Below are 16,147 nucleotides of genomic sequence, written 5' to 3' on the forward strand. Positions count from 1 at the left end.
GATCCGCAGGCTCTGGAGGGCGCTGCTGCTGCCCTTTGAAGATTGGCTGGCTTGCCATATAAATATTAATGATGATAATAATAATTAAGCTTTTTTTCCTGTTATCTATGTATTTTTTTTTGTTTGTTTTATAAAAAATTATGTTTGATGCACGACTTTTTATTTCTTATTTAATTTTCGTGTTGTCTATTTCTATTTCTTAACGAATGACATGTCTACAATTAAGGAATAATTTGACTCCAGCATCAATAGAAAGAACATATGAGTTATCTGTTAGTTTAGTTTTATGTGTGTGACAAGAGCTCTATCTAAATTTTGTTGTTCGAAATATAGTAGTAATCTAATGAAAAAGATTATTTATTTATTGAAAAAGATTGCTAATCTGGTACAACAGAATACCCATCTATTCGATTCATATTACGGGCACCTAAAACCCTTAAACATGAATCCATCCAACATGAGTCTACTGTTACAACAGAACATTTATCTGTTGCCGCAGATAATGGATCTGTTTAAACAGATTGCTCTTGTATTGCATTCATGTTCGCGTGCAAGCTATTGTTGAAAAAACAACACACTAGCAGTTACTCAGATTCAACTAAAAATCATAATCTGACTTACCAAAGTCTCCAAATAAATTCCAAAGTTGAAAGTGATTTACGAAACAAAATTTAACATTAGAATTTGGTCAAAGAGCAGCAGTTGGGGTAACAACAACAACAACAACAACAATGGTCAACAAGAAGAATATGAAGATGATAATGAAGTATAAGATGATGATAATGAATCAGACGATGATGAATAAAGCAACAACAACAATGAACAACAAATATCGGGAAGAGAGAGAAAATAACAAAGGATGAGGAGAGACAAAAAGACGCCTTTTTTCCCTTCGTTCTCCATTATATATTAACTAACATTTGGATCAAAGTATAAATTTTAAAACTTGTGCATTATTTTTAAACTTTTCAACTTTCTTAATCCATAATAAAATAATTGTCACCTCCACCTAATAATAAGACTTGTGTCACCTACAACTCATTTTAAAACTCCTTTGTCAGCTGTGGCCCAAACAAAACATAAATAAATATACATATATATATATACATATATATATATATATATATATATATATATAACATAGCTCAATATAATACTAAAATAAATGCACGCTGGCACTTCAGGTATTCAGATCTATCTACTTTATGACAGTACAATCTTACCTTAAAGCCAATCACACTTCCAGAGAAAGAAACAACTAACACAGCTTTTGCATATCTTGTTAACAAGTGGGTGTTAATCAATGGATCTACTACTGATTTTAAAAGCAAATTAGGATACCATAAATTGTCATTTATGTTGTGAATTTTATATGATATTCATCGAAAGACTGCACAAAGAGACGTTAAGATATGTTGCGTTATACTAATTTCCGACTCCGAAATATCAGAATGTCACAATAATATGGGGATATTCATATTGATTTTAGTAGAATTGATGAACGAATGTAGAAATTTTTTATTTTTTTTTGGTTTTCCAGATCGTGAATCCAAAAAAAAATATATTACTGTGATGTTTAAGAAAATTGAAATTGAAATTTCAGTTACTATTTTTATTCATAGACTAGTTAGCTAATTATTGCCGTTAATTAAGGAATAGTAAAATAATTTATGATTTATCTTACCTTAAATATAGGATTAACGGTTTTATCATACATTCGACTTATGTATGATGGACAGCCGAATGTATGAGTATATTTGTAAAAATCGGAAGAGAGAAAACTTGAAGAGATTTTATGTAATTAGTTTCATTAACTAGAGATTTATGTTGTTTACTCTAAAAAGATAATTACACTAAAAAGATAATTACACTAATAATGAATGAATTTTTCGATGGCATGTGGCTGTTTATTTATTTTCCATCACTTGGTATTTATGTGATAGCACAATATTAAAGTGAAATTGTTGTCGACTACCTCTTTTGGGGAATTATTTAAGAATGAGCGGTATTAAACTTTTGATTTTATTTGTATAAGAGGCAAAATTTCAAGTTTAATAACTATTACCTTAAATGCCATACGACTCATATTTATTTAATTTAATAATTTAAGTTTGGTGAACTGTCGGTGTAATTTTTTTAAACTCTTAATTTAATTTGTATCGTTAATTTTAAAATGAAATACATGTGTTATTCAAGTAAGAACTTTCGAAAAATTAAATGGAGACAATAAGAAAGAATCTTATTCCTTTGCTCACAATCTAGATACAGATACATTGGTTAGTGCAACCAAGACATCACTAAACACAAGCCTCCTATTGTGAGCATAAACTTTTCCATCCCATTTTCTAGACACTAACTTCTCCCCTAGCTTCACAGCCTCCTTCATCGTCTCCGCCGCACCGACATGCGCGGAGTCCACGATGCCTTGCTGGATTGCCACGTCATCAGTCAATTTAGTGCCTCTTAGGACCACATCACGCGAAGCTATAGGCGACTTAACTTTACTTTCACTAAAATCACACTCCAAGCAGGAATTTTTAGCCCAATGTCAATTTCACTCATGTAGAGAAACCCACGGTCCTTGCGCATAATAATATAATCATGGCTTGGCTCTAGGATGAAGCCACCTGCCGAGGCGTGGCCAGTGATAGCTGCGATTGTCGGCATTGGCAAGTTGAAAAGGTCGAATACGAGCGACTTAAGCTTGGAGTCCATCAACGGTCTATGAGAAGGGTCAGACAAGGTCCAAGCGAGATCAATGCCGTTAGAGAAGAATTTACCTTGAGCCGTAGTGATCAGAGCCAAGCCGACCGTGGCTTTAGCCTTTATGCGATCGAGAACGGCTCTAATGGAGTCAATAAGAGAGGATTGACCCTATGCTCACCATCACCGGTAAGTGTTAGAATAAAGATATTTCCATGTTTCTCTAACGTGCACATTTCTTCCTATAATCAAATTAAATTGTTTTCTACATTAATTTAAGTGAATAGGTACTTCTTATATACAGGAATCTAGTGTAAGATATTAAAAGATGTACTGCTAATTTTTAGACCATTCTAAACGTTTGAATTTTCAAAATTATTTACTAGCTTTTTAGACAAGGGAATACCTTCTAAAAGTTTGAATTTTCAAAGTCAATTACTAGCTTTTTAGACAAGGGAATACCTATGAGGAGTTAGGAAGTTTAAATGTAAAGAAGTAAAAAATTAATTAACTAGGTGGAGGGACTTCAACACCTATTATATATATATAAAAGATAATTTTAATTATATATATGTAGTACCCCTCTATATTATTTTATGTGGCACTTTTCACTTCCCAAAATTCAAACAATTTAAGTTTGACCTTGAATTTGAGCATCAAATCCTTTCAAGTAAAATTTATATATTTGGAAACAACGTAAAAAGTACTATAAGTCGCAGTAATCAACAACTCGAAATATTTAAAAGACATGAAAAAATAATGTTCAAAGATAGATGTGTTTGAATCTCGAAATTCAAAAGCTATCACATAAATTAAAACAAAGAAATTATATTTTGTCACTGAAAAGATTGGAGTGAACCCCTAACCTCAAGCTAGTTCTGCCTTACCTATGAGCGTAGTAGAAGGTTCAAGTTTCAACCACATGCACCATAATTGCAGTTTCTTTCCCCCTTGGTTAATCCTAATAATCTTTATTGTATAAAAATTGAGCACAAATAACAAAACGAAACAGACATGAACACAATAGGAATAGAGTTTTTTTTTTTTTTTTTGACAAAATATATACAAACTAGGTCAAAACATACCACTTACATATATAAAACTTTTTATTGTATATGGTCAAAACATATGATTTACATACATGATGCAACTTGGGTGCATACCAAATTTTGTTTTAAAAAATTTGGTCAAAAAATATACAAACTTATTAGTTATTCAGCTTAATTTGTATAAAATGTTAAAGCATATATACAACATGCTTTACTAAATTTGTTAAAGCATTGTTAGCACTCCTCATACACCAGATCATACAACAGATTAATCATCTTCATCGTCATTCTCATGATCCATCAAATTCCAGGACCCATCATCCTGTTGAACCATTCCATTGTTCTTCTCAACCCACCAACAAGTTGGTACACAATATTCATCTTTCAATGCATCTAAATGTTTATTAACAAGTGAAATATCACGTCCTACTTCAAGCTTAAATCCACATTTATTAGCCCCTTGGAATCCAGCAACACCATGCATATGAACTTCCAAACTATGCCAACTTCTTACATCTCCAGGTACTTTCAAATAGCGCGATTTAGTCGTGTCAATAATTAATTCAACTCCTATTTCTGAATAATCGATCATAGGATAATTTGGAACGATGTCTATGGCATTGCTTACGCGTAAAATCCTAAGATTTTCCAGGTTGGAAAATGCATTCTTGAAGTTTGAATCTCCAACTTTTGGACTTGCAAATAGAAAAGCTGTTACTAAGCAACCTTTGTTGAATCCATTTACAACTATGTCAATGGCATTGAGTGTTCCAACTGCTGCGCCCATGCTATGACCAGTTATTGTTATGCTGATTTCTTCACTTTTGTATTCTTCTGCCAATCTCTTTACTTCCTCAATAACCTAATAACAAATTTATGAATCATTTATTAAACATCTTTTATATATATAGACTCTTGGCTCAAAAGAAAAATATTCAATAGGATTATGAGAAATATAAGAAAACCAAAATTACACGATACAAACCAATTGTTGCAAAGGATAGTAATACACGTTGAAGAATAAAAGGGCTCTCACAAAAATTGTGACAACACTAAACTAAATGCTTGTTATTCTAATCTTCGGCTTCCATGCTTTCCTATCAAGGTTATATTCTCAGTTAGCTAAAATTGTGCCACATCTTGTCTAATTCCATCCCTCCAGTTCTATTTTGGCCTAACTCTACCTCTCCTAAGTCCTGCTACAGCCCAACCTCGTGCACTTCGTCACTGGCTCATCTTCGTACCTTCTGTTCATACGCTCGAATAATCTCGGTCTCTTTTCCCTCATCTTGTCTGCCATAGAGGTCACTCCCACATTGTGATCCCCTATAACTTTGTTCCTAATCATATCCCTCCTAATATTCCCACACATCCATTTAAATCCTCATCTCCATCTCCTTCACCCTCTGGATCTGGGCGTTCTTGACTGGCCAACAACCTGCCCTATACAATAATGTTGGTCTAATCATCACCTTGTAGAACTAATTACCTTTAATACTTAGTACACACTCTTGTAGCACAATACCCATGAGGCGAGCCTCCATTTTATCCTTAACGTTTCAATATGGTGTACGATATCATCGTCAATCTGCCGTTCTTCTTGGATTATACCAACTTCTATATTTTGAGAACTCATTCATTTCAAACATGAGGGATGGCCTTGGCTCAGCGGTAAGCTTGCTTACCGTGGTGTGCCAGGGTCAGGGGTTCGAAACGCCCCTCCAGCGAAGCTGGGGTGAGGGCGGGTAGGTCAGGCCCGGAGTGGTCCCCCCTCCCCGACACCTATGGAGTAGGTATGAACCGGGTCGTCCCATTCATTTCAAACATCTCGTTTTATCTTCAATGAATTAGATACTTCTACAATGACAAAAATTATGACATGTTTAAGACTATAAATTCCGACAATAGTACTTTTGATAGTCTAAAAGACTACTCTTTTTCTTAAATTATATGTCCAATCAAACACGTTCACATTTTTACCTGGTCTCTGGCACTTGTCTTATTGAAAGGCGAACGTGGATCTTCTGAAGAATAAATGGAGTACCACCCTCTATGGATTTTAGGGTCAGTGTTACCTCTGAATATTTTGGGTGCTGAAACTTGAAAAAAATCAAGATCATCCACCCAATCCAATGTTTGAACAGTCCCTCTCCAAGAAATAAGAATTTCTCTTCTTCCTAATGCAACTTTTCCTTCATCTGTTGATACAGCTATATAACCTATCCAATTTGATTCCTTGCTCCATGATTCCCTTGACAAAGATTGTATGATAAAGGCTTCTGGAACCTAGATTGAAGATATAATTAATTAGTAAGTAAAAGGTATAATACATAAACACGACTCGGCCTCAGGTTGCATCTGTATATGACCTCAAACAACTTCTGATGGACAGAAATAGACACTTAAACTAATATAAAGTGGAACAAGCAGACACATGCATTCTATATGATATAATATACATAGGACGCCATATAGGACACGAGTCGACCACGTAGGATGTCACAAAGGACTTATGTGTCTACTTGTTCAGCTTTATATAAGTTTAAAAGTGTTTACTTGTGAACAGTCGAAGTTGGAGGACGTACATGCAAATTGAAGTATGCTGATATGACACAGTTTGCATTTTGAGAGTCAAGTAGTTTAATTTTTATAGTGAATTCGGTGTCATGAAATCTTGAATTTCTTAGAAATAAATTTACATATTTTAAAACTACTAAAAAGTACTAAATGTCACAGTAATAGACAATTCAAAATATATGAAGAAAATTATGGTCAAAGAAAACTTGCTTTAATCTTGAAATCCGAACCTCAATTGATGATGTTGCATAAAAATATTTAGTTACACGATATTTGAATGGATTGCCGACGTCAAGTCCAACTTTTGCAAAGAGATCATTCTTGGAATATCTATTATTCCCTGCATTTTTGGAAACTTTATTAAAATTGAAGTTGTCATAACTTGCTTGAGCCATTTCTCCATAGTGAATAATGTATCGACGTAGATCGTGGTCTAAAGGATCCATAAGTCCATCCCAATTGTTCTTCCCACAAAGAACCTTCCATCTTTTTCCTATGCTATAATCCATCGTGTTCGGTTCTTCTTCAAACTCCGCGCATAGCAGGAGCTTTAATGCACCGGACGGCCATTTATCTATCTTGGCCTTGCTTTTTTTCTTTCTTTTGAACCAGTTCCTCATTTGCTAGCTAACTCTTTATAGTCAAACCTTGGCTTTGCCTTCAACTAATTGCTCACTTTATGAATTTGTTGATGATATATATAAAGAAGTGATATTGGCCTTTTGATTTGTGCAAATATAATGGTCAGTTGGAAGAATATTTAACTTCCTCCAACAAATTAGCTCACCTTAAAATGCAAGAAATTATATCAAACTTTCCATCTGGTATGTTTTAGATCACAAGATTAAAGGACATTTTGATATATTTGCCGAGATTCAAAAATCTTGTTTGATTTCTTAAATTTCGTGTTAAGTCAAAACATGTCGTTCTTTTTAAAATAGAGGGAATATATAGTTGCTTCTTTATCACTCCAACTTAAAATATATAGGGAATTAACATGACGCTCCTTCTACTCAAAGCTAAGTGCTAAGCCACCATTGTATCACTTAGCTTCTAAAATAGGAATATACTAGAAACTTGGTCAAGAGGATGATGATCTAAGTTGATCTATAATAGAATGTCCTTGCTTTAAAGCAAAAACAATAAGAAAGCAACTTATGGAATAAAGATAGCGATTGCATGTTAGACAAGCCAAGTATTGCCATTCTTGAAGAACGTGTGAATCAGCAAGTACATCGTGCAAGGTTAAATACGATCGATAACGAAGTAGTACCGTGAAGGATAAAGAACCCCAAAGCAAAATAGAATATGAAAGTGTAAACTCCCAAGCAGTGCGATGGGCATGTATCTTTCTATGATGCTTTAGGATTCCCTTTTTATTATATATGATGTAAGGTGTAAATGCATGCTTGCTTGGAAAAGAAAATTACATTTTAAAATTCGTTGTGATTCTCTTGGGCAAAAAAAAAATTGTTACTTTCAAATAATGCACACATCAATATACACAGCCGATCATTTTCACGTTGACTTGTGATTAACTGTTAACCACCTAAGTAAACTAATTCTAATTTACCTAATCAAGAAAAGGGTCTGAATAATATTGTTTGACATATACAATCACTGATATAAAAAAAAATTAGAGACTAAAAGCAACTTATCAAGACACTTAATTAGATCGATTTTGGATATCAAGAGGATAAAATATCCTTGTATTATTTCGATCACTCATGAGGAGAAACCGGGTGATCCTTGCGCGTTAGAACGTAATCATGGCACAACATGTCTGTTTGCAACATAATTTAAATTCATGGAAACCTTCAAGAATTTTTTATTGATAAATGATTGTGGTTACAAATCTGTTCCTCCTTGATTCTTCTCTCTTAATTTTCTTCGTAATTCGACTTATTCTCAAATATAAGATATCTTTTTATTCAAATATAAGATATCTTTTTATGAATATCCCATAATTTTTTGTGGGATATTGGAGATCCCAATCTTTTTACGAATACTCATCAGGATTATTCAAGATGCCTGTTTCAGGAACATGAACATGTTACCCTTTAAATAGGCGAGATTTAGGGTAAAGTAGCCTTCTAGAACTTTAACAGAATTTAGATTCTTATTGAAGAGTTCACAAATTTTAGATGTCTACAATGATGGACATAGAATTAAGGGATTCTGGGTGTCCTAGGAGATTTGAACACATATTGACGTCTAAAGTGTTAAAGTTCAGCATGAAAATCAAAACACCTAGCAATATATCTTCTTATGTCTACAATGACGGACATAGAATTTAGGGATTCTGGATGTCCTAGGAGATTTGAATACATATTGACGTCTAAAGTGTTAAAATTCAGCATGAAAATCAAAACACTCAACTATATATCTTCTTGGTTTTATGCGTGCCTTTTTGATTCTTACACCAATTTAATTTTTATATATTTCTGATATGATCATACTCAATATGCATCGGGTTTAAAAGGTCCCGGAGTACCACAAAAGTGCACCTAAGTCCGCCCTTGTGGCTTCGTGCCAGGATGAAGCCGGCTGCTGAGGCGTGGCCAGTGACGGCCACGATTGTTGGCATTGGTAGGTTGAAAAGGTCAAATACGAGGGACTTAATTAAGCTTGAAGTGTTCAAAGTATCCAATTCTCATCATTAGTTGCATCTTTACCATTGCTTAACTTCGTGGCTTGCATGTGGACCCCAGAATCGATACGCTGCAGCTTCCTTATCTTTAACTCGTTGCCCATCTTCTTCAGTTCATCATCAAAAACCTCATTAATTATTCCCATTAAAATTATAATTTCTGATCCGGAAATAAACTAAAATATTCTGTAATTTTTAATAATGCCCATATTAATTAATTAATATATAAGACATATAATTCAGGGACTAACTAATATCACTAACCAAATACAGAATAAAATAATCATACATTTAAATCTCGAAATTATTAACCAGCCTTATCCTGACCCCTTATACATTCAACCTCTGATTTGTTGGGCAAGTGCTTGCATGGGCATATAAGAGACATTGGAAAATCATCGCATAAAATTTCTTAAAACTTTATAAAAGAATATTTGTGGAAGTCATCAAGGAACAATACATAATAATGGAATTCTAAATTACTCCTCAATAAATATTAATGGAATAATATTCTCTACAAAACTGCTAACATGTCTTAAGCTCGTATGAGGGGGGAATATCAAAGAGCTGGAAGCTCTAATAAGGCTCGTTGTTGCTAAGATGAAAATTGAAGTTTTTTTTGCATCAACCAAGGCAACCCTCTCATCCTTCTTCTCATCCAAATAGGGATTATATTTCATAAAGATCTTGTTGACCTCATCGTATACGAAATTCCGTGGACAGTAGTTTATAACTAGCTTTCCCAACAGTGCACTTTGCATTTCATTCAATCCACAAGTACGCGATGAAGCAATCTGTGGGAGTGAGATGGTAATGGCTCCAAACTTCTCGTCCATGAAGTTGAAGTAGGTGATGGTAGCATTCGATAACATATCTTTCCAGTAAAGCACTCCATTGAGGAAGACATAATCATTATAATCCCATGGTTTATTTGGGTACTTCTCATCGATTTTCCACCAGGAGTTGGTTCCTAGAGTTAGAATCTTCATTTCATAGCTTCCCGTTTTCACGCTATATACAAGACTAAGAAATTTGTATTTTTCCATATGCGGATCAAATCCCAATAACAACTCAGGTGGATTATGTGGTAGAAGTCTCTCAATCGAGAATGGAAAATCTTTCATCTCTCCTGTGGTGATATTATACAAGTAAGTTTGTGCATCTTTATAGGTAAAGAAACAAACAAGGCCATTGCAATAATTTGAGCAAATCATGCTCTCCCTTCTTGCTCTGTCGAAATAATGACGAGGACTCACGAGTCGTAAATATAATCCCTCTAGTTGTGTTGAGTAATTACAAGTGCTTTGTTCAACTCCAGGACGGCCTTTATATATTTCATATATAAAGGCCGGTTGCTGGAGGACGAGTTTGAGAACGAGCATTGTGCAACTTGAAAAAGTTAAGATCACGTCGAATCAAACTGTTCCATGTTTTAGAAACACACGTGAATCGCATAAGAGATTTAGCTGGAAGCCATGTTAGTATCTTGAATAGCATATCATATGGAAAACCATGTGTCTCCCCCATGCGTCTCCCCCATGCTAGCTCCTTGGCCGCTTTTTTTGGTAGTAACTTCGAATTCACTTAGGGTTCCTGCCATGTTGTTGCTGGCCTTTTTGCGGAAGAAAAAACGAGAGGAGGAAATTAATTAACCCTAGCTAGTAGATTAATTAATTAACATGTTAATTATTATGTATGTCATAAAACAAATAAATAATAGCTCCATATAGAGACACAGCAAAGGTCTCCCTATTTGTGTTGGTTTCCCTGCTGGTTACTGACTGTTATAAATAATTTGGTATTTTTTAAAATAAATTCTAGGAACCCCAAATAAATTTGCGTTTAAACTTATCCAATAGGTTAGTTACGGAGTATAATAATAAATAATTTGGTAATTTTTTAAAAAACTTCTAGGAACCCAAATAAATTGGGTTTAAACTTATCAAATAGGCGGTAATGGATGAAAGGAATATTATTTAATCATATGATTAATTAATGTATATAGTCACTCTATTAAATTAAGAATTAATGTCACGAGACAAAGTTACTTGTAATGCTTCACACTTTTGGGCTAGAATTTAAACCATCCTTCATACGTATATAGATCCGAACTCAATGATTTCTATTTAGAAATAAGTGCGAAGATCAATTCTATAGTGTGGGAACAACTTTGGAGACAAATTGAGGTCATAGGAATCTCTCTGCTCTAGAGTTGAAAATTTTCCTACTGATTGAGTTCTAGAATTGAATTTTTACTAGGGTCAACTTCAAATATTCATTTCTACTAGAATATGAAGTGACTCATTACCTATAAAATTAAATGTATTTGAGTCTTCTTTTCAATGCCTTAAACGGTTCGTAAATCGAAGTTTGGAATGAAAAGTTATGAGCGAAATAGTAGACTTCCATGATTTCAAGGTATCACGGAGCTAGACTTCCGCGATTTTAAGATATCACGGAGGCTAACTTTTGCGATACCATCGTGGCACGGAGGTGAGGTTCCAGTTGTGCCTCCTTTGTTTTCTTTCGCATTTTTAAGGGTCATTTGGTCCTTTCCTGACCCAAAATCGCCCCAACTATTCTAAACGTTTTCTTTCTCTTTTGATTACCCTAAGTCTCAATTAAAACCCTCCTCTCACCCTCTCTAAAGTTCAAAAACTTCCTCTCTTTTTTCCTCTAAGTTCAAGAGATTGTTGGACAATAAAATTCTCGAGGTCGAAAAATAAATAATTCGAGATAAGAAAATACTGCAACAATCGATTTATTGATTTCAATAAGTGAGTGTTACAATCTCTATGATTCCTCTGATTCGCCTTTTCAATTATAAATTCAAGGGCTTCGAGATTGATCTTGAACTTTAGCTTGACGGATTTGATCTTGACATGTGCTTGAATCCAAGGGATTGGTAGCTTGTTCTTGAATCTTACGGTCTTGATCTTGAACTTGAGCTTGATTTGCGTGTTTGATGAGCTTGATCTCGACTTGTACTTGAATTCAAGGGCCTTTGAGCTTGTTCTTGAATCTTGAAGTCTTGATCTTGAAGCTTGAACTTGTTCTTGAATTTTGAACTCTTGATCTTGAAATCTTGAGCTTGTTCTTGAACCCTGAACTCTTGATCTTGAAGCTTGATGAACTGATCTTGAATTCTTGAATTTGTAGAGAAATCTGTTGCTTTGATCCACGAGCTCTCTTTTGCGTTTTGTTAAATTTGTTGGTGACCTTCACAGGATACACGTCGACATTCATGGATTCTTTGTTATCATTTTTAGGGACAAACTTACTCCATTTTTTGGGTTCTTTCTTATCCTTTCCCCTTCGAGGGTCATGGATAGACGCTCCTTCCTTTCCAGCAGAAGACATGCTCAACTCTATGTTGTGAGCACGAGTAGCTAACTCTTCAAAGGATTTTGGTTTAATTCCTTGCAGATGTAGAGAGCCCCCAGTGCATTCCTTGGACGCACATCTCTATTGCAGAAGCTTCACTGAGCCTATCTTTACAGTTTAGACTCGCATTTCTCCATCGATTGATGAAGTCGATGACTAGCTCATCCTTTCTTTGTCGAGTATTTGTGAGCTTTATCATGCTCACTGTACGCCTTGTGCTATAAAACCGATTTAGGAACTCGTGTTCCAATTTCTCCCAACTATCGATGGAGTTAGGCTCGAGGTCCATATACCGATCAAAGGCGTTTCCCTTTAGGGAATGAACAAATTATTTGACAAGATAGTCCCAGCATTATTACATGTCTCAACAAAGTGTGCGACATGTTGTTTCAGATTACCTTTGCCCTCAAATTGTTGAAATTTGGGGGGTTGATAGCCGACATGAATTTTGAGGCTATCTATTCTCGCAGTGTAGGGCTTGGCATACGCAAGGGAAGACTTTGTGACAACATTATACTTGTCCTTGAGGGTCCCTTCAATAAATTCTCTCAATTGCCCAATCGGGATCATTCCTTCAGCAGAAACTTGTACCTCTTTAGTTGGTGGTGTTTGTTTCACATGATTTTCTATCTCATGAACCTCTGGTGCTTTTCCTGGTGCATGGCTAGATTCTTCGTCTATCAAGCCTTCTACCCTATCCACTATCTTATCAATCCTAGTCTCTTGATTCTGAACATAGTTGGTCAGGCCTTCAACTGCCTTTGTCAGATTCCCAAGCTGCTCTTCCATAGACGAGGCATCAATTACCATTACTTGCATGATCACTGGAGATGTTGGCGAGTAACACATATTATCAAATAAGTTGATCTTTGAACTGCTCAACTTATGCGGTGTAAGTGGAGATGACACATTTGTTGAACGACCATCGCTCTTTGCGCCAGAGTATTTGGAACTAGAATGCTCAAGTAGAGCAAGAGTCTTCTTAAGTGATTCCACGACACTACTTCCTCTTTTCGAAGCACTTGTATTGGACTTCGTTCCTTTTGGAGTTGAAGATCCAAAAACTGGAGTTGGTGCGGATGACACTAGACGTGTTTGTTGTCCTAGCAAGCCTGCCTTGCTCCTCATGACTCCTAAACTTCCGAAAGTAACACCAAGGATGCTTTCCACTTCAACAGAGAACCTTGAATCAGCAGCCGTGGAAGCAGTTGATTGAGAGTTGATCTTCTTGGAAGTCATTTCAGCGTTCTTATTCTTCAAAGTCTGAAAAGTTGAGATGAGAGGTAGAGATCGTCCCATTAAGCGTGCCAGAAATTTTTTTCCAACATAATTTAATTCATGGAAAATAAACTTCACCCACAAATAAAAATATGAAGAAATAATAATTTTACTGATAAACGATGTGGGTACAAATCTGTTCCTCCCTTGATTCTTCTCTCTTGTTTTCTCCTTAGTCCGAGGGTCGTCAGTGACGCATTTTTTGAACATAGGAATATTTGAATTTCTTCGTAATTGGAGGGCCATTAGTGGTGTATTTCTCGAACATAGAAATATTTAAATTTGATCTCCAGGAAAAGAGGATTTGTCGATCTTCTTGATTAATTTGATCCCTTTGACCTTTGAGATATTCGAGATTTATGAATATCTCATTGATTTGTGCAATGTTTGGGATCTTGGAGATGCCCCTTATAAAGGATATTTGACCCTTTATATAGGTGTAATTCGGGTTTAGGTAGAGTATCCACCAGACTAGAGTTTGGGTAAAGTAGCTCTCAAGAACTCTAACCAAAATTGAACTCTTTTGTCGAGTCCACAAAATTTCAATGTCTACAGAGATCTCAAGGTTATAAGGTGATCATAGGGTCAAGTTTCAAGGTTCCTCTTAGATCTTCGTCAAAAAGCATGTTAAACATTCCCTACTCTAAGGGAGTCAAACGGGCCGATTAAAACCGGCTCAAACCGGCCCACATAATTAAAACGGCCCTATTTGACCCGGCCCGGTAAGCCCAAGGGCTTTAGGGGTCCGGGTCCCGGTCCGGTTGGGTTTTTGATTTGGGCCCAATTAACCGGCCTGGCCCTGACCCAACCCGATTTGGGTCCGCCAGTTAACCGGCCTGGCCCGGTTAAGTTTTTTTTTTTTTGAAAATTCAGAATTTCACAAACTGAAATTAAAAACTTAGTTTTAATACATTATTAATTTAATATCAAGTATTATTAATTTATTATATTAAGTAGCATATGTTTTATACTTTTATTTAAAGTAGTGTATATATTGAATAGTATATATATATATATATATATATATATATATATATATATATATATATGTATGTGTGTGTGTGTATCTTCTAAATCTAAAGTAGTATATATTTAACGTATACATGTGTATATGTTTTATAAATTAGTATATAACTATATATATATATATATTGTGGTGTATATATATATATGTATTGTAGTATATGTTTTACTTAAAGTAATATATATATATTGAATGGTATATATATATGTGTGTGTGTGTGTGTGCATATATCTACTAAAGTAGTGTATATTTAACGTATAAATTTGTATATGTTTTATAAATTAGTATATAACTATATATATATATATATATATATATATATATATGTATATATTGTAGTGTATGTTTTATTTAAAGTAGTGAATATATTGAATGGTATATATATATGTGTGTGTGTATATATCTTCTATAGATGAGTATATTTAATGTATACGCTAGGTATATGGTTTATAAATTAGTATCTAACTATATATATATATATATATATAAATATTGTAGTATATATATATGTATTTTAGTATGTATTTTATTTAAAGTAGTACATAAATATTGAATGGTGTGTATATATCTTCTATAGACGTATATATTTAACGTATCCAAGTGTATATGTTTTACAAATTAGTATATAACTATATATATACACATATTGTAGTATATATATATATATATATATGTATATTGTAGTATATATTTTATTTAAAATAGTACATATATATTGAATGGTGTGTATATATGTGTATATATCTTCTACAGATGTATTTATTTAATGTATACAAGTGTATATGTTTTACAATTAGTATATAACTATATATATACAGATATTGTAGTGTATATATATGTATATTGTAGTATATATTTTATTTAAAATAGTACATATATATTGAATGGTGTGTATATATGTGTATATATCTTCTACAGATGTATTTATTTAATGTATACAAGTGTATATGTTTTACAATTAGTATATAACTATATATATACAGATATTGTAGTGTATATATATGTATATTGTAGTATATATTTTATTTAAAGTAGTACATATATATTGAATGATGTGTGTATATGTTTTACAATTAGTATGTAACTATATATACACACATATTGTAGTGTATATATATGTATATTGTAGTATATATTTTATTTAAAGTAGTACACATATATTGAATGCTGTATATATGTGTATATATCTTCTCTAGACGTATATATTTAACGTATACAAGTGTATATGTTTTACAAATTAGTATATAACTATATATGTATATACATATTGTAGTAAATATATGTGTATATTGTAGTGTATATTTTATTTTAAGTAGTACATATATGTTGAATGATGTGTATATATGTGTATATATCTTCTACAGATGTATATATTTAATGTATCCAAGTGTATATGTTTTACAAATTAGTATATAGCTATATATATATACATATTGTAGTATATATATATGTATATTGTAGTATATATTTTATTTAACGTAT

General features: G+C 33.6%; 1 protein-coding gene and 1 pseudogene across 1 annotated transcript; both read right to left on the bottom strand.

Moving 5' to 3' along the window:
• Positions 1-2,230: 2,230 nt before the first annotated feature.
• Positions 2,231-2,939, bottom strand: LOC107846762 (annotated as a pseudogene).
• An 827-nt stretch (positions 2,940-3,766) lies between these two features.
• Positions 3,767-7,225, bottom strand: LOC107848669 (phospholipase A1-IIgamma). The gene is made up of 3 exons (XM_016693439.2): positions 6,560-7,225; positions 5,733-6,038; positions 3,767-4,614 (listed from the first exon to the last, which is right to left on the bottom strand). The coding sequence occupies exons 1-3, from the start codon at positions 6,947-6,949 to the stop codon at positions 4,021-4,023; spliced, it is 1,290 nt and encodes a 429-aa protein (XP_016548925.1). The 5' UTR covers positions 6,950-7,225; the 3' UTR covers positions 3,767-4,020.
• Positions 7,226-16,147: the final 8,922 nt, after the last annotated feature.

This window comes from Capsicum annuum, chromosome 11, assembly GCF_002878395.1.
Source record: "Capsicum annuum cultivar UCD-10X-F1 chromosome 11, UCD10Xv1.1, whole genome shotgun sequence".
In the NCBI taxonomy this organism is placed as follows: domain Eukaryota; kingdom Viridiplantae; phylum Streptophyta; class Magnoliopsida; order Solanales; family Solanaceae; genus Capsicum; species Capsicum annuum.

Coding starts and splice junctions, on each gene's coding strand:
- LOC107848669 (XM_016693439.2), bottom strand. CDS start 6,949: ATGAGGAACTGGTTCAAAAGAAAGAAAAAAAGCAAGGCCAAGATAGAT. Junction 6,039..6,559: donor ATGCAACATCATCAATTGAG/GTTCGGATTTCA, acceptor TCTTCAATCTAG/GTTCCAGAAGCCTTTATCAT. Junction 4,615..5,732: donor AGACAAGTGCCAGAGACCAG/GTAAAAATGTGA, acceptor ATTTGTTATTAG/GTTATTGAGGAAGTAAAGAG.